This window comes from Saccostrea cucullata, unplaced genomic scaffold (assembly GCF_032062105.1).
Source record: "Saccostrea cucullata isolate Sc308-1 unplaced genomic scaffold, CSIRO_AGI_Scuc_v1 ctg6642, whole genome shotgun sequence".
In the NCBI taxonomy this organism is placed as follows: domain Eukaryota; kingdom Metazoa; phylum Mollusca; class Bivalvia; order Ostreida; family Ostreidae; genus Saccostrea; species Saccostrea cuccullata.
Genome location: NW_026934411.1, coordinates 32,089 through 56,393, shown reverse-complemented (window position 1 = coordinate 56,393; position 24,305 = coordinate 32,089). Strand labels below are relative to the sequence as shown.

The 24,305-nt window shown below is 31.5% G+C and overlaps 1 protein-coding gene and 1 long non-coding RNA gene across 4 annotated transcripts; one reads left to right on the top strand and one right to left on the bottom strand.

Moving 5' to 3' along the window:
- Positions 1–250: 250 nt before the first annotated feature.
- Positions 251–24,305, bottom strand: LOC134240639 (multiple epidermal growth factor-like domains protein 10). The gene is made up of 10 exons (XM_062722713.1): positions 24,182–24,305; positions 19,070–19,285; positions 11,171–11,383; positions 8,771–8,899; positions 7,886–8,032; positions 6,486–6,626; positions 1,374–1,514; positions 1,140–1,280; positions 749–895; positions 251–650 (listed from the first exon to the last, which is right to left on the bottom strand). Exons 2-10 carry the CDS (start codon positions 19,170–19,172, stop codon positions 484–486), a joined length of 1,329 nt encoding a protein of 442 aa, XP_062578697.1. The 5' UTR covers positions 19,173–19,285; positions 24,182–24,305; the 3' UTR covers positions 251–483.
- LOC134240640 (uncharacterized) lies at positions 12,973–15,739 on the top strand. 3 transcript variants are annotated; one of them, XR_009986489.1, is made up of 5 exons: positions 12,973–13,070; positions 13,509–13,583; positions 14,550–14,626; positions 15,133–15,279; positions 15,523–15,739. It is a non-coding gene; the product is annotated as an uncharacterized LOC134240640 (long non-coding RNA). The 3 variants fall into 3 exon arrangements; XR_009986487.1 differs by lacking the exon at positions 12,973–13,070 and having other exon boundaries at positions 13,303–13,583; XR_009986488.1 differs by lacking the exon at positions 12,973–13,070 and having other exon boundaries at positions 13,303–13,583; positions 15,133–15,304.

Sequence of the window (24,305 nt, the reverse complement as noted above, 5' to 3'; positions counted from 1 at the left end):
GGTGAAGAGAATTTCAATAATCAACAGTTGCTAAAATAGAGTGTATTTATATAAATAAAATAATAGTTTAAAAAGCTTTTTTAATGACTATTAATAAAAAAGTATTTGTTTAACCATAAATTCAAGTGTCATGATAAAGTACAAAACACGCCATCTAAAAGGCGCGTGGTTTCCATAGCAACAATGAGAAAAATTATTTTTGCTTGCTTTTTTCTATCATACCCTTTGTTCTGAAAATTTATTTATGAGTTTTAACCAAATCTGTTTCTATGCCACTTTCCATATTCTTTAACTAAATGCTCGATGCTTGCTGATTTTGACTTTTAATAGCAATTGTGAAACATATTTTTTTTTATTATTAATACCTTATGTTTAAAAATGCATACGTTACAAACAGAAAGTCTAATTTCGATGCTCTTAATTTGTTTATATATAATAAATGAAAAAAAACGATTTTATAAAGATGCATGTTTACTTTACTATTTATAAATATCGAATTTCATTTTTACTTTCTCTGCAAGAGGAATCTCTCCATCCATCTGCACACCCTCTAGGGCAAGTACCATCAGTTTTATTGCATGTCATATTCCCTGCACAATGTCCACTGCAATTTCCCCTACAGTAGTATCCAAAAGTACCGGCATCACATTCTGAAATAGAACATATTGGTGATTTTAAGATTAAAAGCATAGGTTTTTTTTCAATCGTTATGTTGTAAGAGTAATAATAACTTCATTGGCATATATACCTTCATCACATTTCTTTTCATTAAATTTATACCCTGCTTCACAATGTCCAGAAGGACAGTGACCTGTCACGTGATCACAGCTTGTTTTGTTCAAGCAATGTCCACAGGGAATATTACAATTCTTGCCGTAAAAACCATTTGGACAGGCTGAAAGATATAATTGAAAACTTTCATCCAAGGTATGATGTACTTCTAAATATCAAAATTCTGGACTGGTCTTTATTTTTTTCAGATTTTAAGAGTAAACAATTATGCTGATGACACATGTAGGAAAATCATAAAGGTTTTCCGAGAAAAGTGTACAATATGTCTATATAAAAAACACAGTCGCAAAATATTGGAATCATAACCATTTAGATTGTTCTGTTAGTAATGCATTCAACAACCTTACTTTCATTGCACCGGGGTTTCATCCACCCATCTGCACATACTCCTGGACAGGTACCGTCAGTTTTATTGCATGGCACATTCCCTGCACAATGTCCACTACATGCTTCTCTACAGTTATTGCCAAAATATCCGTTTTCACATTCTGAAAAAAGAAATAATTGAAAATTATTTCTTTTTAATTATTTATTTTGATTGTCACATCTAGTATACACTTTACATGGATCACAATATTTACCTTCATTACATCCCCTTTCTTTATATCCTGGTTCACAGAGTTCATTTGGACAATAACCTGTCACGTGATGACAGGTAACTTTGTTTAAACAATGTCCACAGTGACGACTACAATTCTTGCCGTAAGAACCATCAATACAGCCTGTAAAAAAGTAGTACTATTTTACGGAAGATACCCTGTCATTTCAATTATACAAATGTTTGCTCGAACAGCATTTTCTATATAAGAAAGAAGGCAGATCTATGTCGTTGGAGTCAGAGCAGCGGTGTTTGACGTCACAAGAGCGGTTAAGCTTTTACGTCTTCATAAATGAAAGAATTTGTAGCTTATGTTTGCATTTCTGTGCAAACATGCGGTTGTACAATGAAAGTAGCTAGGCTTTTACACCTGTATCACTAATTGAAATATAACCATGTTTTTGTTGTAACCTAAATTATATATGTTATTGTAACTTGGGTTTTGAAGTACATTAATTTCAATTTCATATAAGATCAGAATGAAACTTTCTGTAAAGAGGAAGCTGTCAAAATTTACTAAATTAAGAACTCAAAACGGCTTTGCGCGTAAAGGTGTGGCCAAATGATTTTCTACAATGTTTACATAATTAGATAGCTCAAATATAAACGATATATGAAATAAAATGTACTTGCATTTATAATGTGTATAAACTTGTCAAGAAATGTCTTATGCGTGTTAGATGTCGGTTTAGGGAAAGCCTCCATACATCTTTTGAAATATTGTACAATTATATGTGGCAGAGTCATATTTATTTAAAATAATTTTTTATCTTTATTGAATAAATTACTGAGCCATAATTTACTTTATGCCATATTTGGTAGTAGTCTCCATTCATGAATTCTACTCACAAAATCTCATTGGCCAGTAAATGTGTACCGTCTTGTTTAACCGGTTTTTCTGCTATAAATACTGAGGCATGGGCCCATCCCTGTCAGTGCGGGAAATTTAACTTACCTATTACCAGCTGCCTGTTGTCACCACTTGAAAGGTAATTTTCTTAGTCTATTAAATTTTTGTATTTTATCTATTAAGTCCAAGTTATAATCTCAAGTATTTTTCATATTTTTGAGAGAAAGGTATTTGAAACTATGAAATTGACGTTTTGGGCTTAGTAAACTTAAATTTTCTTATTTTTGAAGTGAATAGGAAATAAAAGTATTTTGTCTATGTGTATTATGATATTGTATATATATGTTTTTGTATTTGTAGATCTGCCATTGCTTTTTCATTTCCAAATAAATCTATCAAACTGAACCTGCGTTTTCCATCTCCGCTTGGTTACATATATATTATTTCATCCGATTCGATGATTCGCAGATTATAAAGCGTAAACTGACCCAAAACAGATTATCATCGAATAATTTGGCCAAAAATTAGAGTCATTCCTTAAATATTTCTCTGTTGTTTGCGTATGAAGGGTTACTTTATTCTTTATCAAAACATTGAGAAGACAATCTCTTCAAAATATATTAATAACGAAAATTTAACACAAAGATTGTTTTAATATTCTCTTTAACCATAAAGTAATTGCAAAAAAATACTGCAGGGGAAAATAGAGTGACTTTTACGTTGTGCAAGAAATAGCAAGATGTCTGAAACTGAATGTAGATTATTAAACCAAAATATGAAGTTAAACATTGTTTATAATATTTTCCCCTGCTGAAAGTGGGGGATAATAATATCGGTCCGTCCGTCTGTATTTCTGCCTACTTTTGTTTTCGGTTGATATTCCGAGAAACCTTTGCGCTTTTTAAATGAAACTCTACAAAAATTTTTCATGACCTAAAAGGATACCTTTTGATTTTGAAGTAAAAAAAAAACAAAGACGAATTCATCAATTCAAAAATATTGTCCGTCTTAACACATTCGTTCCCATGCAATATCTCGAGAAGCCTGTCATTCTTTTGAATAACATTTTATACCAAAACTCCCTATAATTTAAGAAAGACTTTATTTATTTGAGGTCAAACGTCAAGATTATACATTTTTGCACTTAGTGGCGTCTGAGTAAAATTTTCATTTTCGGGCAACAAAGGTATTGAGACTTTGCAATCAAATGTTTAACCATATGATCATAGCTCTTCTCGACCGTTCAAAAAAGTATCCCCTTGCCTTACCACCTCCCCCCTCAAATCTGCGCATTCTTTTTTTTCTTTTTTTATTGACTGAGAGCAGATATTCCCTGAATAAGCTTGTTTTTGTTTAATTCACATCAAGTAAAGAGACTCAAGATTCTATGAGTTATTAAACAAGAGGCCCACAGGCCTTATAGGTCACCTGAGTTTCATGTAACAACTTTCCAACAATTGAATTTGGATTGTGTTTTAAACCAGAGGCCATGAAATTCACAATTTTGCAAAGAGGCACTACTGCTTATCATAATTATACACTTAGCAATGCTTACTAGATAGTCACTTAACACCCATAATTAGATCAGAGTAACTAAGAGAAAACTGCACTTCCATTCTAAACCATGCAATTGTGCACCCCATTCCACAGAAACCATGGACCCTGGCGCCACATATTTCAAAATTTTATCATCATAAATGTTATTTCATCAAATATGGTTGATTAATACTAATGAGTAAATTTCATAGCATTCATTTATTTTCAGACTATGTACCCCCCCCCCCGATACCCCTGACCCAGGGGGGCATGAAATTAACCTTTTTGCTAGATGCACCTCTCCTCATCATATATATATATATATATATATATATATATATATATATATATATATATATATATATATATATATTATATATATATATATATATATATATATATATATATATATATATATATATATATATATATATATATATATATATATATATACTTAGATCATTGGCATAATATCCAGGAGCAAAGGAAAAGATTTTCAAAGAATTTATGTAATGTAGAGCCTCCCTCTCCTTACACCAAATAGCTAAACCCCTGACATAGGGGCCATGAAATTAACATATTTGGAAGAGGCACTCTTGCTCATTATAACTATGTACTTAGTTTGTTTATTTAATACTCAGGATCAGAGGAGAATTTTTTTTTAAAAATAATGCATTTTCACTGAATAATCTATATAGCCCCGCCCTAGCACTAAAACCCCTGACCCCGGGGCCAAGAAATTCACAAATTTGGAAGAGGCACTCTTGGTCATCATAACTATGTACTTAGTTAGTTTATTTAATATCCAAGAGCAGAGAAGAAGATTTTCAGAGATTTAATGCATTTTCATTATATAATCAATAGAGCCCCGCCCTAAGACCAGGACCCCTGACCCTGGGGCCATGAATTTCACAAATTTGAAAGAGGCACTCTTGTTCATCATAACTATTTACTTAGTTAGTTTATATAATACCCCAGAGCAGAGAAGAAGATTTTCAGAGATTCAATGCATTTTCACTATATAATCAATATAGCCCCGCCCTAACACCAGAACCCCTGACCCTGGGGCCATGAAATTCACAAATCTGAAAGAGGCACTCTTGCTCATCATAACTATGTACTTAGTTAGTTTATTTAGTACCCCAGAGCAGAGAAGAAGATTTTCAGAGATTCAATTCATTTTCACTATATAATCAATAGAGCCCCGCCCTAACACCAGGACCCCTGACCCTGGGGCCATGAAATTCACAAATTTGAAAGAGGCAATCTTGTTTCTCATAACTATGTTCTTAGTTAGTTTATTTAGTAGACCAGAGCAGAGAGGAAGATTTTCAGAGATTCAATTTATTTTCACTATATAATCAATAGAGCCCCGCCCTAACACCAGAACCCCTGACCCTGGGGCCATGAAATTCACAATTTTGAAAGAGGCACTCTTGCTCATCATAACTTTGTACTTAGTTACTTTATTTAATACCCAGGAGCAGAGAAGAAGATTTTTAAGGAAATAATGCATTTTCACTATATAATCAATAGAGCCCCGCCCTAACACCAGGACCCCTGACCCTGGGGCCATGAAATTCACAAATTTGAAAGAGGCAACTCTTGCTCCTCATAACTATGTTCTTAGTTAGTTTATTTAGTACCCCAGAGCAGAGAAGAAGATTTTCAGAGATTCAATTTATTTTCACTATATAATCAATAGAGCCCCGCCCTAACACCACAACCCCTGACCCTGGGACCATGAAATTCACAATTTTGAAAGAAGCACTCTTGCTCATCATAACTTTGTACTTAGTTACTTTATTTAATACCCAGGAGCAGAGAAGGAGATTTTTAAGGAAATAATGCATTTTCACTATATAATCAATAGAGCCCCGCCCTAAGACCAGGACCCCTGACCCTGGGGCCATGAAATTCACAATTTTGAAAGAGGCACTCTTGCTCATCATAACTTTGTACTTAGTTAGTTTATTTAATACCCTAGAGCAGAAAAGAAGATTTTCAGAGATTCAATGCATTTTCACTATATAATCAATAGAGCCCCGCCCTAACACAAGAACCCCTGACCCTGGGTCCAAGAAATTCACAATTTTGGAAGAGGCATTCTTTCTCATCATAACTATGTACTTAGTTAGTTTATTTAATACCCAGGAGCAGAGAAGAAGATTTTTAAGGAAATAATGCATTTTCACTATATAACCTATTCAGCCCCACCCTAGCACTAGAACCCCTGACCCTGGGGCCATGAATTTCACAATTTTGGTAGAGGACTCAATTCTTATTACATTCATGTCAACAGTTAGCCTGCTTGATGTCCAGGAGTAAAGAAGATTTTTAAAGATTGCACTAATTTAAGTGGTTTTGGCCCCACCCCTCAGGCCCCAGGGGGGCGGGGACCATGAAATTCAAAATTTTTGTTCCCCTTCACCCATAGATGCTCTATACCAAATTTGGTTGAAATTGGTTGAGTGATTTCAGAGAAGAAGCTGAAAATGTTCAAATGTTAACACACGACACACGATACACGACACACGACGGACGACGACGGACGAAAACGGATAGCAATAGGTCACCTGAGTGACTCAGGTGACCAAAAAACACTCAGTATATATCAGTTATAGAGAACCTTCATTCAAACATAAGTAGATAAAAATGAAGGATTTTAAGTTTTAGATTTTGTGTTTTAAAAGAAAAAAAATCCTTTACTTTTACTGCAGTTGGGATATATCCATCCGTCTTCACACCCTCCTTCACAAGTACCGTTAATTTTGTTGCATGGCTTACTTTCTGCACAATGTCCACTGCAATTATATCGGCAATCTAAGCCAAAGGATCCATTTTCACATTCTAAAATAATTTTAAACACGCTTTTGTTTAGGAATGCATTCATGTGTAGACGTGAAAGCAGTTACATTCATTTTAAACTTTCACATTCAGAGTAATTTTCTTCATGGAATCATTTAAAAATGAACTGTGTTCAAATCTCTATAACACATATGAAAAGTTGTCACCGTTCGCTGTTCTGTTTGTTAGATGTTGTTACTTATACATGTGAAACAACCCCCCCCCCCCAAAAAAAAAAAAAATCAATGATTAAAATAAGTACATTAGTTAGTAACGCAGCAATCTTCCCAGATCATACTGGAGCAATTTTAACCAAAGTTCGATCAAGAGTATTTAAGTATTCAAATGAAGGGTCATGCCCTCTTCCTATATTTAATTAAAATTTAGTTATATCTTTAGGTCAAGATCTAGTAAATAGCTTTAGACTAACGTTTTGGTGCTAGATCCATTATGACGTCATAATCAATTTCAACTTTCTATTTCACGTACTTTACGGCTTTAGCATAATTATGTAGAAAATAGGGTATTTTCATGACATTCAAGTTGAAATCACGTGAAAAGTAAACCGGATACCTATATTAAATTTGATATTAATTTAAAGAAGAGGTCATGAACATAGTAAATACCGTTTTCTAAGAGACTGTAGGCAATCTGGATACATTTCCTTTGTCGAATATGAAAAAAAACTCCCATATTCATGAATGGTTTTCTTAATTTTTCATTGAAAATGACAGTTTAAAAAATAAAGTTTTTCATCTTGTTTATTTACTAATTATGCCCCGAAACACCTTATTTGACCTTTAAAATCCTTTTGCAAGAGTCAGTGTGTGAGAAAATTTTAAATTACAGATTAGACATGCGATATGTACTGATGGACGAAAATATTTGCAGTGAGAGTTGGTAAACATTGTCGCCAGCGACAATATGAACAAGAAGACAATATGTACAGTCATGAAATTGCTACAGGAATTGGCATAAGGGACACATCACTATTATTTACACATGACTATCAAAAAATCATTATATCGGTATGGCGACAATATGTGCAGTGAGGAGAAGACACATAATGTCGCCAGCGACAATATGTATACATGTGTAACTTTTCAGCCGGCGACTATATGTACCGATGAACGACAAAATGTGCAGCAAAGGTAGGTACATATTACCGCCGACGACAATACGTTCAATATAATATATACTGTCACAAGGTATCGATATCAACTGCACAACATATTTTTTTGTTATTGAGTTTAAATGCATACCTCGATTACATTTCCTGCCTCTTGTATTTTTCCACCCAGGTGCACAGTTTCCAGGGCAGGAACCAGTCGTGCTATTGCATGTAACATTATTTGCACAATGTCCACAGAGATGATCACAATCATTACCAAAATGTCCATCTTTGCATTCTTGAAATAAACAAGCATAGTTCTATACGTGTTAAACGTACAAGGACATATATACCCACGAAAGTATTTTTGCTACAAGATTACAAGGATTCAGTCAATTCTTTGATATTTATCACAAAGCTTCAATGTTCTTAAAGGATTAATTTTATTGCTTTTTTGAGTTCTATTTTCCCAATTCTGCCTATAATCCTTATCAGTAAACCATGTATTTTCAATTTAAAGGGAATTCACATCTATTTTGGATTTTTAATGATAACTAAATGAATGTCATTTTGAAATACAATATTTCATTAAGACAACTTCCAATTACCGGAATGCTGGTGGCAAAAGCAAAAACGCAGTTTATTTGTTTTTGACTTTTGTGAAAATGCTGTTGTCAGAAAATATTGATCTTTCATTAAGGAGAAATTTAGCTTATAGGTTCTAGTTTCTTTCTTGACGTACAAATTAATCAATCACTTAGTGATAAAAACAAAGCTAATCAACCTATGGACTTATCTTTTTACAAGGAGGTGGTTAATGAGGTGCGCCTGAGGAAGTTGATTACTAGTAACCTGAAGAATGTCTATATTATCACAAGTTCAACACCCTTTTCCCTTATAGTAAAGATTTTTTTTTTCTTGTTAGACTGGAATTCTGAATTCAGTAAAGTATGGGAAAGTTAAACAAAATTATAATCTTATAATGCATTACTTTTATTTCAAATGCAGATATTTATTTATAGGTGTGTTTACTTACCTTTACAAAATGGAGGAAGATAACCATTCATCATACAACCCTGTTCATCACATTCCCCATTGTCATTGCAGTCATTCCTACACTGGTTGCAACGCACACAAGGCCCACTACTTTCCTGGTACGAACAACCTGTTATTTAGAGGAAAGTAAAAAAAAAATATTTATGAAATGCTGCTGTAACTATTTATTGTGAATTGTATTTCAAGGGGATTTATGACACGATGTACAAGAACTGACGTTCAAAAAGAATTTGTAGATAAAATGTGAATCTATTTATTTACAGGCATAGTTGTTTTTTTTTTATTCTTTTAAGAAGACCGCTCTGAGGTTAGAGCGTCTCCTTTAGAGTTGCAAAGTAAGGAGTTGATCCTTACGTCGGGTGTTTAATTGAATCCCACTGTGGGACGTGGATACCGGTCCTTCGGTCCTGTGTAGCAGTAGATGCTGGCAAGAAAAAAAATCTGTCCCACCTCTATGACCCTGCATGAAACTTACTGTAGATTGAAATCCCAGCACTAACTAAACAAAAGTTATAGTCAAAAGTGTGGGAATCCAAAGGAATGACACGCGACAATAGATATGTGAAGTAAGTGGAAAGTCCCAGCAACAAGTGGGGCATATAAATATTTTTTATTTTTAGTTAAAACAAACATTTTAATCCTATAAATTAATGGCAAGTCAAATAATCAGGTTGTTCTTAAAGACCTTCAAATAACTTTATTATTAACAAAGATGAAAAAAGGTTGCGTTCAAAAATCCACAATCATAATTATATTAATATGACTGTAAGCCAAAGGTGAATATCGTTTACATTAACATTAGGGTTCTCCATATCTGAAAATTTAGACATAACTAAAACTAAAACCTGATGGCAATAAAAAACCTAAAATAATTGTTTGCTCTAGCTTTTAGACATCGGTTACATGTAGTCAATGATTCGCATAAATAATATTTCATTCATTATTATAACAGAAAGCTGTGATATTAAAACTGATCAAAATTCCAAAGCATACTAGAAGTTTAATCTAAAAAATGTAATAATGCATTGGATAAATCCTTTGCTCTAACGTTGTGAAGAAAGTAGGTGATCCTTTCGTCGCTAGTACGAATACAGCTATTGGTCTTGAAGACCGGTCCTTCTGATAAGACCGTAAAAAAACGATGTCCCGTGTCGCGGTAGGTGCTGGCAGAAAAGATCATACATGCTTAATGGCACGCAGTGCCGAGTATAGGACAAGATGTGCCGCTATCCTACAAGTAATTTTAGAGAGGAACTTTGAACAACATTTGTAACGAATTTTATAAAAATCAGTCAAACACTAGTTGGGCTTTCTTCGTGGGTGCCAGTTTTTTTTCTAACTTGCTTCTATTTCATTACTCTTGGTCAAATAGCTATTAATCTTGTCAAATTTATTTTTTTAAGTGTACTCTTCTTCTCATACAATTCGTTGAACAAGCTACCATGAAATCATGTTTACCAAAAAATCGGTTTAAATCCTTCCAAATTCTAGACGGACGACAGCATCGAAACATTTTCATAACTTCATGTATTCATTCATAGCATTATCCCTCAAAATCAATAGTATAATATTTCAATTTATCTACCCTTCACTAGAAAGTTGGTGTCAATATTTAAACAAACAAAATATAGCAATGGTTAATGCCAAATTTGACTGTTGTGCAAATCCTTATACATGTAACCATGGCACAAATAAATATAACTATATGACAAAAATGATTTAGAGGGCCTGTATGTTAAGCATACATTGCATTGCCGCCTTGGATTACGTAGTACACTGATTCCGCGCCTACTGTGACGTTTACAGCTCCTTGCTCTTATTTTTGTATACAAGTTGCAAACAAGGACAGACGTATTTCTGCCAGATATGTTATATCTAGAATTGTATTGTTTTTATCATTGGCCAATAAAATCTCCATTACCATATCTGGATAATAATGATTAATATAAAAAAACCGATAAAGATACTCTTTAATGGTTTAACATCTTGTGGAAAATCAAGTTTTATCAAATATTTCTTCTTTGCAGCAATCAGATTTTGAAGCCATGACAAAATAAAAAAGTAAAATAGATATTTGTTTTCCAAAAAAAAAAAAAAAAATAAATAAATAACAATAATAATAAAGTATAAAAAGTATCCCTAATTTGGCTTTAAATATAATTTGTGTGTATTTTACGTATAAAGACATTTGCTTTGCTTGTACAAAGTATCAACATAGTTTGAATGGTTATACCCGTTCAATAGATTAGCGAACATCTAAGTATATACGAGGGTTGTTCGTTAATTTAAATAGGTTTTAAAAAACTCAGTGTTAAACTTTGCCTGACGGTATAACATGAGAAATAAAACAACTGCATTTTTAATGGAACAAACAGCTTACCAAAGACCTGCACTTCACATATTTCCAGGACTATTCCATCGGTGAGACTTTTATTAGTGTAAATCCATACGTACTGCGCTTCTCCTTTGCAGTTGTTTTCGATAATTGATGGAAGGGTTTTATTTCCAGCGTCTTGAAAACATATTTGCTGACTGTTACTTTGGGTTGTGTTTGAGAGACGCATGTTATACCCTTGTATCCTTTTTGTTTTTGCTGAAACATTTTATACAGAATTTTATGTTCAACTATATCACAGATAGAATAAAGCATTTTTAAAACACTTATTGGTACCGGTGTTGTAGAAAGTTTTGGTGAAGGCAAAATTGTAGTAAGTAAATAATATAACTTTTTTGCACATGTAATATTTGAGAGGTTAAGCATTTGACCGTGTACGTCTACTTGTACGTGTAAACCTAGACGTGAGTTTACACGTACGTATAACTATCATCCTGTTCTGTTTAAAAAACAGCACGTGTACCGGTACGTGTAAAACGTCATTTCACCAAGGCACTTTACAATCTATTTGTATCAAGTAATTCTATGACTTGAAATAAAAAAAAAAATGCATTGGATGTACGTACTAAATTCTAAACTTCATACCAAACACCGGCTGAAAAATATATATTCTGTAGTTTGAGTTTAAAAAGCTACAAGTTCTTACCTACGTGTGCTTGCGAATCTACACATTGTGTACAACTTGTAGAATTACGCGGTATGCAAAACTGATGACGTAAATTGCATTAAATAAGGGGATTTTCCTAGCTACACGTACACGTAGACGTACACGGTCATCTGCTTAACCTCTCTATTATTTTTCATAGTGATTATATCATATTTACATCCGCTAAATATTTTCTCCTCTATTTCTTCAGAAAACACATTGCGTTAATCACTGCATGAACTACAGTAGGCATGTCGCCTGTACAGATTCCTTGATCGGTGGCTGTTCCATCGATGAAACGTATAAAGAGGTTTGCATCATTAATACAATACTTAATCTTTAACATCAATTCTCTGTAAGGACCAAAATTGCTTGGCCACGCACTATCATGGAATTTTATTTTATCAATATAATATTAAAGAGTGTCCTATATAAAGACTATAGGTGGGTAAATTTTGGACAGTGCTTCCTTGGTTTCCATAGCAACGGCCTTTAAATATTTTGCCATGGCGAAAATGACCTAATTGTCATCACCATGCAAAATAATTCCATGCTTCCTAAACGTAGAAAAGTTGAGAACGTAACATGGGTCTCATTTTATAACTAACTAATCAAAGTTTCTTGGCATATAAATTTTATTTAATTTAACTCAAGGGTTTTAATATAATACAGATCAATTTACACAAAGATTGTCATAAAATGAATACAAAGGTACCTATTTCTTCAAGTGCATAGAAATTTTTGCAGGCAATTTCAACCTATAAAAAAGGTTTTTTCAGTAAGATAGAACTTAGATCTAAAAGATTCAAAAAGATTTGAGGTGGGTAAATCACTTAAATGTTGTTTTCCATTCGCCTGAAATCCTCACTTTTCATGAAAGTTGACCGAGAGTTATTTCCCTTTGCTGACTCTTTTGCACTGAAGACAAAAAATGGTTGACTCTCCTTTCTAACAACATGTGCCATGATCATGTGGCTAAACAGACACCAGGAAAATAAACAATGAGAAAATGATGTTTAAGTTGTGAGTGACAAAGTAAGTCATCAATCAATTAATGAAAATGAAAGAGACAGGTCTTGTGAAATATTGGAACAAAATTTATGAAGTCTGACTAGAGGGATTCCATCTATTCTAATTTAAAACCCATACGTACATTATGATGCAAATGGAAGAAAACATTAAAAAGCAGTGGATACGGACACCGGGAAATCAGTAGGAATGGATCTACCCTAGGTACAGGTATAAAAAAAAGTAGAAATTTGTGTTTACTTTAGAAAGCAATATAATTAACTTACTCTTGAAAATCATACAACTATTGATTAGGAGGAGAATGTAATAGAAGATGTAACTTAGGTTTGTGTGTATGAAATGAAAAATTAATATGTGTTTTCGGGTACAGACTACATTGTTGTTAAGTGTGTGTGTGTTTTATTTGGGGGGGGGGGCTAAAAAATATTTAGGGAAGTGTGTATAAATTAGAGACGGACGTAAACACATGCATATTATAGGGCTCTATTCAGTTTGACTGTGAAAAAAACCCCATAATTTTTAATTAACTTTAGCAATATATACACACTTTGATAAAATACATGTATAAAAATGATATGCCCTAGCTTGAAGGTATGTATTCACACAAATTTATTTCATTTTAATAATTAATAATAAATTTATTTTTAGATGTACCAATACAGTTCGAACTATGAAAATAAAGATGAAAAGATACATTGAGAATTCATTTTCAGTAAAAAGCAGGTGAGAATTTTTTTTAAATATTAAAATTACCTGGTAAGGAAATAAACATTCATCATAATTTGATGCTAATAAAATAAACATTCATCATAATTTAATGCTAATAACTACATGTACCACAGCAAAATTAAATCTTTTATTAATGTCATGATTTATAGGTCACCTGAGCCGAAGGCTCAAGTAAGCTTTTCTGATCACATTTTGTCCGGCGTCCGTCTGTCCGTTTGTCTGTCTGTCTGTAAACTTTTCACATTTTCAGCTTCTTCTCAAGAACCGCTGAGCCAATTTCAACCAAACTTGCCACAAAATATCCTTGGGTGAAGGGGATTCAAGTTTGTTCAAATGAAGGGCCACGCCCTCATTCAAGGGGAGATAATTGGGAATTAATGAAAATTTAGTGGCACATTTTAAAAATATTCTTCTCAAGAACAACTGTGCCAGGAAAGATGAAACTTATGGGGAAACATCCTCAGGTAGTGTAGATTCAGATTTGTTCAAATCATGACCCCCCGGGGTAGGGCGGGGCCAAAATGGCCGACCAAAGTTTTACATAGAAATATATAGGAAAATTCTTTAAAAATCTTTTTCTCAAGAATGACAAAGCCATAATTCATCATATTTATATGGAAGCATGCTCAAGTAGTGTAGATTCAAATTTGATCAAATCATGACCCCCAGGGGTAGGGCGGGGCCAAAATGGCCAACCAAAGTTTTTAAAGATATATATAGGAAAATTCTTTAAAAATCATTTTCTAAAAAATAGCCAATCCATGATTGGTCATTGGACTTCTTTTGGATTTAAACTTTACAATAAAAAAACATTTTCTACTTTTTCCTACCCTTAGTGCTCAGGTGAGCGATGTGGCCCATTGGCCTCTTGTTTCTTATAAAGTTTTGGGATACAGTAATTTAAAAAAAGAATCAAAAATTGGTTGTAGAACCTACTATGATTGTATTGTTACATTTTAGAACTGTGACACAGGAGCATCACCTGTGAAAGGTTACAAATGATACAAATGACACCAATAAAGGATATATGAGCAACTGTAAGTACACTGTTACTTAAATTAATTCAATTTTCTCAACAAAGTCAACACATGATGTATGTTTTAATAAAACTTTTAACAAAGAGGTTTTAGAATTTTTTTTTTCTTCTATATATTAAAAGAAATATACTCTTAACATACTTAATTCACAAGCAAATTCAAAATTAATTGTGGGAACACCATATAACTTACAAGTAGTCAATCAAAATTTTATCAGGAAAGTTTTTCTTGTATTTACAAATTCATAAATTGAATATGTATTAAGCTATTATGCAACTGTACTTGGATACATGTACATGTATATATGAAATAGTATGAATATCCCTAACATACATGATGCATATATGTATGATTTATGCAAGAAAGTTGCATATAAGGCACTATAAATAGAGGAACCCTAAATAGAAATACTAGTATCCAGTATACAACAATGAACTATATAGTTGCAACTTATTAGGAAATAATCTTTGTTTTTATGTTTTTATTATCTTTTTTTTAACACAAAGGTTATATACCAGAAACAGGAGGCAGTTACAAAATTAATAAACAAAGACAGAAAACTTGCAAGTGATCCTGCATGAGAACTGAACTCCAGACAGTATCGTTACCAAACAGTATTCTTTTGGAGGGAATTCTGTTTAAAGAAATTGGAGGTCAGAAGTTTTGAAGTTTGTGATGGTAAATTCACTAAATTTTTTAGGTTGCTTTTATCTTCCATTGTTTATACTTAAAATATTTTTGAGGTATTTTTTTCAAGGTGTAAATACTAACAATTGGTTTATAATTAAATACATGATAGTGAAAAAAATATCAATTTTGTTTTCACATGAAAAAAATGTTGTAGATAAATAATGAATTTAAATTAGGGTATAGATATATGTTATTTTTTATTTCAGGGAAAAAGTCGAAGATGATTATTTCAAGTGTCACTTTTTAAACCCACTTTCTTCACTGGACAGCCATAACACCACATACAGCAAAACTCGTTTAGTACAAACACGGATATTGTGAATTTACGGATAAAGCGAAGTCATCTTGGATCCCCAACTATATAAATTTAAAACATTCCTTATACAGATGTAATAAATAACAGATATAGCAAAGCAATTTCGAAGGTCCCCATGCCTTTGTTATAACTAAGTTTAATTACTGTAACAGTAAACGTCTGATTTAAAAAAAAAAAAAAAAAAAAAGGGTAATGTTTGAACTAAATTGTTATGTAACAGATTTTTTTCTCTCCATATTTTGACATATAAATACACATTTTAGATAATATTAACATTGAAGATTTTCTTGATTAATAATTTGAAAAAAAGACTGTATTAATATTAAAGTTGTTATATATACATGTACTGTAGATCACATAATTTTGCAATTATTTTACCTTATTTTCACAACATTGTCATTGACTCTTTTTTTAAATAGACACATTTTTCACAAATTGGTGTCAATACTCTTTTTAATCTCAAAAAATACTATTTTCTGTGAGAATTAATTTTCTGAGAGCACAAAGTCTTGTTTAAAAGTGGGAAAATAATGTTCTCGTGAATAAAACTGATAAACAGAATACAAATGAGTATGTGTATGTTTACAGATTGTAAGTGATATATTAATGGTTTTTTTCAATGTGTTGTTAGTTTTATAGTCAATTTAAATTCAGCACCTTTTCTCCATTTTGTATCTAGTATTTGAAAATATTGATTACTGGGCAAAGTTCCTGTGAAAAGTTTTCAGTATGTTGTTGGTGTTGCAAGGTCTTAAAGATGCATACTAGTATGTGCCAGTCTAGAATTTTCTTGTTTTTCCTCAAGATAATAGCATTAATCCAAACTTAGAATTTTATTTTGCTTGGTTTTACTGTGTAACTGTGGAAACCCTAAAAGTTATTTATAGAATGATTTTGCTAACACCTATGTCTTTGAGATCAAACATTTTATTGTTTTTCTTAAGTTATTATTAAATTTTGGTCAAGTGATGCCTAGAATTAGTGAATACTTTGCATTTTTCAGTATTTAAATTGGCTTTCAAATATACCCATATTTACCACTGACTTACATGTACAAATAATTTTCTAAACATTTTCTGTGTAACATAAAATTAAAACAAGGTGTGTAGTTTTTGTGACAATAATTTGTTGGTTTTTCTTAGATTTTATTAAATGTTCAGTTGAGATTTCAAGTAGCCAAAAGTCTCAATTTTTCAAAATTTTTTGGCTGTTTCCATAGCAACCAAGATACCTTGCAACCAAATTTTATTTGATATTTTTATTTCTGGTGTCAAGTAGTACTAATGGGGAAAGTTTCATCAGAATCAGTGCATGACAAAGAAGTTTAATTATTTATAAAAAATGGCTATCAAAGAGCTAATTTTTGCTAGATTTTGAGTTATTTGCGCTTTGTAAGGGATCATTGAGAAACAATAATAAAACAATCAATTTTGATTTATTTTAATTAATAGCTTTAAAAAAAGATTGAAAACATTTATTATTCATTTGATTTCTCATATTTTAAAGAAAAAACTGATTGAAAAAGAAATTTTATCAAACAACTAGTGTCTGGTAAAATTTTGAAAAAGAAACAAATTATTTGGCAAAATGCCAATTTTCGAAGTTAAAAATATTTTAAACGAATAAAATACCCACTCTACTTTTTATAAAAGTTGAATAACATTATTATAGTGTTTTTAAAATTTCAGTTGATTTTTTCTCATAGTGGTTGCAATTTTTGATAGACCTCTTGAAAAACAGGGTAAAAATGTCCATTTTCGAAATGTTAGAATTTGGTCATCTTTGAGCCATCAATTGAAGAATTTGCTGTGACATTTACAATTTTTTTTTATTTGTGTAATATATTGCTCCATGTGTTCTGTTCATATAATGTATTATTTATCTTATAAAAATAAAGATGATTATACCATATGAAATGAATTATATAGCATTTTTATGTGTGAAATGGGCATAAATGGGGTCAAAATCTATTTTTGTCCGTTACCATGGCAACCAAGGTGGTAACCTTAATTTTGAATGTTGATTATGTCATACTGTATGGGCATTAATCACCTGAAAAATTTCATTGAAATCGCCCATGGTGTGTGCCACAGCCCTACAGTAAAACTTTGGTCCTTACAGAGAACTGATGTTAAATCCTACTTTAAGTGATTATTTCAACAGATAAAAATATAAACAATAAAATTTCTTTCTTTGTTAGTTATTACTAGAATTAATGATCGCAGCTAGTGCAGAAAAAATTTACATAACCGCTTACGCGGTTTATTTTTTTTTCTGCAACAGCTGCTTCCGTTAATTCCAGTAATAACAAACAAAGAAAGCATTTTATTGTTTAATTTATCATCTTCAAATGCTTGTGAAAGGGAAAGTCCTAAAAATAGAGAAAACAGACAAAGTCATTTAATTCGAGAATTTGTCAGGTTTAGTTCGTCACAACTTTAGCTAGTGTGGACTTCATTACATAATACGACTCTATATTAAATTTTATAGAATAACAATATTCGATAATACTACTGTAATACTAGAAGAAATTCTATTGTCTTTTATGACGTCACTAGCCTCGACATGACCCAGTTCAAGTAGATTCACTGGTTTAATAATAACTGACATGATTAAATGAATATGAAATCAACTCTATTTAACCTAACTATTAAAACTAAAAGAAAATAATTTATTTCATACAATGTATATCATACTAGACAGTATTAATAAATGTGAATTCATCTTATAGCATTGGAGCTGTTAGGGACAAGGAATGCACAGACTATGGCGAGAACCATAAGCGTATGTGTGAATTACATCAAAAGAACAAGGGTATTGTTTGAGCTGAAATTTTAATATTACATGTAATTGCTTATAATAAGGTACAAGTAGTTTATATTTTGAAAAGTGTTGGGTGCTGATTCCGTTCTGCATATAATTATTGGTATTTATAATAGAATTTGACGAAATGGAAATTTTTAGCTTTTGTACGCATTTTTGGTAAACTTTTCAGTACTTACCTAAACAGCACAGAATAGCTCGCAGCACTTTTAGGTAGAGGAAGTTAATATCTTTTAATGTGTATTTTTTTCTTCAAAAACAAGCATATGCCCTTGTACTAAACTATTTTCCCTCTATTAATATCTATGTTAAAATTATTTTTGTTTACACTAGTTACGTGATACACAGCTGCTACATGCGATATATCTGGTACTGTGTGCAACCCAGCCCGCCCTTTCAATTACATGTATGGATAGGTGTATTACATTTTTTCTATGAATTCATCTACTTTGTCACATAGTTTTTTAAAAAAGAAATACATCTTGAACGGTGCTAAAGTCACATTTTCAATTTCTGACCTTAACACAACTCAATAAAGGTAAATTTTAATAAAAAAAATAATCATGTATTAGACAGAAAAAGAATAATGTAATAAAACGTAATATACAACTTACCTAATCCGTCATTTCGATACCAAAACTTGACAGAGCTGATATTGTATAGCTTCCTAAGGTCAATCCTAAGCCAGGCATCTGTGTATCCGGGTGTTGTATGCATGCAGTATATATAGGGGTTTTGTCTGAAGTCTCCATCCACTGTCTTGCTTGGTTATCCACCGTAATCAACAGAACTACTGTCTGCCCTGGTAAATCCGGGTCTTACAAGCTCATCTTTGTAAGAAAAATTTTAATTTTAAAAAATAATTTTATTACTTCAGTGATTAGTAACAAGGTCTGCTCGAAAGTCATGGAGATATGTTCATTTACTTTATAAACGAAAAAAACCCATAAAAATTGATAATTCGTTTACGAAAAATAAGATAAATTGAAAAAAAAATTATGGAATTTTCTAAGTATTAGCCAGAGTGAAAATATTGAAAAATAGAGAGGTAGCGGTTAATTGCTAACTTGCATATGTCACATATAAATTTAAAAAAAAGCGTGTTGTTCCTTCTCCAATAAAAGCTATTTTAAGCATCATACATATTTACATGTTGAGTTAGTTTCTAAAGTACGTATAGCTATAAATATTTTATATTTGGCGTATACGATATCTGGCAGAAATCAATTTGTCAAGAGGTTAGCGTAAATCTGATCTAGCTCTATCACTATTTGAATGTGCTAGATATAGGTATAATTTACAAGACAAAGCACTTAGCGATTTTGAATTATAGACTTCCGCTTTCTTCGAAAATCGGAGGGTTCTCCTTGGGTCGTTAAACAGGGCAGACCCGTCGCAGTTAAATTCTGTAAAGCCACAGTTAAAAAATCAGCGCCATGATTCCGCCACAGTTAAAATATTAGCGCCATAGCTATATTATCGTCAGTACGATAAAAATATAAAAAGTCATAAACCTTATGAACATCTAATTCATGAACACTTAATTCAGTTTTTCATTCTAAACTGTTAATTTGCTGTTATTTTACTCTAATTAGGGCTCTTCGTTTGGTTTTCACAACCAATGATCTTTTAGACCTCATTCGACACAAAAAATTAAAAAAGACAAGCCATTTTTTCACGTTCCATGAAAATCACAAAAAGTTGATATATCAATTAAATCATGCCTTAATACAATAGTTCTAAACATGATAAAGATAAGATGACAGATTTAGTGTTCAACTTACATGTATCCCTGGGTATATATTCATTTTTTTTTAAATTTGTTGACATATAATTCATGACTTTTTAAGACTTTTTAAACCATTGTGTTTTATTTTAAATTTTAAAATGGTAATTGATAGATATTTGACAATTCTTATTCAAAGCTTTTTATACACATTACATTGAATTTTTTTTATTATAACATTGTATTATCATTATTATTATTATTATTATTATTAAACCTTGGAATATTTTTCATTAAGGTTTTATTGGCTTTACGGATATTATTTTTTCTTCTGTAGTTTTGTGCACGCAAATTCTCAAAATACCGGATGTTTTTTGGTGAAATTTGCATTAACAATATATGTGTTGTAATCTGAAGTTATTTAATCCGGGGGAAGTTTCTGGAAATTCCTAACCGGTGCAAAGATACCAATTTCTGATTTTAAAATGAAAATTGTCTATAAATAATCTCTATTTAGAGAAATAGATATAAATGTGAAACTGGTAGGAATTATAAATCATAACTCATTGATCATTGTCAGTACTCCCTGTCGTTACTTGATTGCAGCACAGTTAAGGTTGCTAGTTGAAATATCGGCGATTTTTAAAGTTAAAAAATACATACTTTATAAGGATAGGTGATTCTTTTTCGGACTTCACACTGATATAAAAAATGTAATGTGGTTTAAATCTTCATGTTTAGATTTTTTCACATTTAGATTTTTTATTTAGACTTGTCACGTCGACGTCACATGATTTAGCAATTATAATTGCAGTTTAGAGGTCATCTATAAATTTTATATTGCAAGGGCATAACCAAGTTAAAAATCTTAGTTTAATTTATAATTCTTCTCAAGACTATGTGTAGTTTGTGAAAAGTGCTGCTAACCTATATATATTCCCTATTTTAATTGCTAAAATTTAATTTGTTGGACGTCAGGTTGAATATTTTGCTGGTAAACTACATGAAATATCACTATAATTAATTTATTTTTAAGGTTTCATAAGGTTCGCAGCGCTTTTCAAATAGCTTAATGCTTCTTGAGCTTATTTGTAAAAAGAATGACGATACATTGAGCGTATGCCCTTGCAATAAATCGATTTATTAGGGCCCTTCCATTACTTTTTCAATGATTCTTCATACAAACAGATGACAGTATCATTTTTATGGAGAATGTACGGATAGTTTATAAATAAAATACAAAAATAGACATCGCATCCAAGTTAAAGGCCTTATATTTAGTTGCAAATAATATTTTTTTTGAGAATAAAAGACATTTTTCTTTGTAAAAAATGTGACTTGATCAGCTTACTGACTACAAACATCGTCATTTTTTCAAGATGACGTTACATTGACAAGTGCAATGCAATCGATTCATCGTTTATATACCGTTGTGTGGGATTTAACAAACGACAAAACTGCATGTAATAGTAAGTTTGTATTTATTTTACAGTTATCCAGCTGGTCGAATTAGCAAATAATTTCATTTTGTGGTATTTTTAATACCTTATATTGTGTGTGACGCCATTGTAAATATTTCCTGTACAAATTAGGCCCCGACTCCTTACTTTAACCTAAACTTTGCTGCGATGCCAATTTTAGGAATCGATTTTTGAATCTTTTTTTTTGTTTTTCAAAATATTTTTTAAATTATATTAGTAAGGTTAAAAGAAGACCTTTAATAATTCCTAATGAAGTTTTTGTTGAAAAATTATAATATCTGGACGGTGCAAAATTAGGATGGGTACAGTTATACTTCTAATATTTTAATCTATACCGAGTAAAGGACAAAATTGACAGCTCTCAACTGGCAAAAGGTGGTGTCTCCATATGAGTAAAATATCCTCTAAAGGGATGTTTAACAATAATGTAATGAATATTATAAAAAACAGACAAACACGAGCAATCAATAAATTAAACTGATTTTGTCACTCTTTCAAACTAGAAAAGGACAAGAATCCATTTGCAAATTAAAATACGATAATAACGACCTTTTGTTTTGCAACACGGAAAAAAGATTTTAAATCATGGTCATAGAAATAGCTTTTTCAGTTAACAATATAAGATTATGTAATACGCGACCACTTTTTGTCATGCAGGCTTGTGTCATATTAAATGAATTGAAAAGACAAAAAAAAAATATAAGAAAACCCATTTTTGAAAGATTGTTAAATGAGGTTTAAATAAACAATTTTTTTTAATATATTTGATGCAAGTGGCTGAACATACCGGTAAATGGTATTGAACGTAAATTAGGGTGAGAAATGTTTTTCAACAAACGTACTAGTCTAACTATTCGGTCAAGTCCACGTTAGGGATAAAAAGGACATAAAAAGTCATAGCCATTTCACTGCTTAAGTGTAAACTTCTCCCTAAACGATATGTTATATGTACAGTGTGTTAAATATACTTTTTTAAACCTCAAAATATAGACTATAAAACATTTCAAAGATATTTCATAATTCTAAGACAGATCGACTAGTGCAGTCTTGAAAAAATGAAAACGTGAAGGAAAAAAAATGTCATCGACATATCTTATCTTCAAAAGAAATTGCAAGGGGAAAAGTTGCAAAACATAAAGAATAAATAAAGTAAACAGTTACATCATTTCGCCAGGGACAGATAATTGCTTCTTTATGTTTACGGTTACTGATAAACTCATGCTCATGTACAATGTAACAAGTTCAAGTGTGAATCTGCTTGAAAAAATATTTCCTGGCTATCACTCATTCTATAATTCAGTACAAAGTAAACATCGATGATGTCTGGTAAAATCGTGCTGATTGTTTCCAAATTAAATTTTAGCGCAGGCGATATGGGTTTAACCCTACATACATCTTTATTGGTCTTATTTATTTTTAGCTCAAATTTATGCTTTCATCTTTATAAATAATGATTGACATTTCATTTTTCTTTCTGTGAGTATTATGGGCTATTATCATAAAAAAATTATTTTTATTTTTGATCCCCGCACTTTTAAAGTTTACGTCTCTCATCTACGAACATTAATAAGTTAATGTAAATTTATGTGCAAGAATACTATATATAAGGTTTGTTATTTTGACGGAAGACCTCTCGTTGCTCTCAAGGAGTTTCTTGGTTTTATTATTTTGATATTTTAAACTACTTCAGAGAGCAGGAGTTTCCACTTTGAGTGAATAGTTGGTTAAAATATTTTCTTGACCAGTGGTATATTTTTTGGTTTGGTAGAATGATACATTTCGGATAAAATTTCTTGCCTCGATCAGCTGAACTGTATTAGTTTTATTTGATTAATGAATCATTTCTAAGTCATTTAGACTGAAATTAAATTATTTTGTTTTCTTTGAAACTAACTTGTACATTTATCTTCAATGCTTTTGAGGAACTACAATTAAGGTGGAATGCCACACCAACTTTTTTTATTTTATAAATCTTTGAGTCGTCCTTTTTAAACAATGGTTTCAGCATTGAAAGGTCGATATAAGCTCTTAATAATTTTAGAGCTAATGTCGGCCAGTCAATGCTGAAACTATTGTTTTATAAGGTTGACTCAGAGATCTATAAAATGGAAAGTTGGTGTAGATTTCCACCTTAATTGTAGTTCCTCAAAAGCATTGAAGATAAATGTACAAGTTAATTCCAAAGAAAACAAAGTACATATCCCACAACAAACACTTTATACTAATTCAATTTCATTAAAGCTGATGAAGAATCATTCATAATGCATCTATATATATATATATAAAATTAAACGTCTTTAGTTTTTAATTTAAAGCCCCCCAATAAAACTTTAATTAAAACAGTGTATTTTTATTTCCCTTTACATTTTTATTACATGTACAATCTAAATATAGAAATGTAACAGAGAAAATTAAAGAAGACATTGTACAAGCAGTAGAATTAAATAAACAGAAATCAAGGAATTTCAAAAGTTTTCATCAGTTATGATTTATGTTACGAAACAAAATTGTGTTCTTACTTGTTGGACATTTATCCATATAATATCCACGATCACACGACCCAAAACAGTGTCCATTGATTTGATTACATGACTCGATTTTTTCACAGTGACAATCCTCTTTGCAATCTGTACCATATCTTCC

Coding starts and splice junctions, on each gene's coding strand:
- LOC134240639 (XM_062722713.1), bottom strand. CDS start 19,172: ATGCATACAACACCCGGATACACAGATGCCTGGCTTAGGATTGACCTT. Junction 11,384..19,069: donor GTATCGAAATGACGGATTAG/GTAAGTTGTATA, acceptor AAAATGTTTCAG/CAAAAACAAAAAGGATACAA. Junction 1,281..1,373: donor AGAAAGGGGATGTAATGAAG/GTAAATATTGTG, acceptor TTCTTTTTTCAG/AATGTGAAAACGGATATTTT.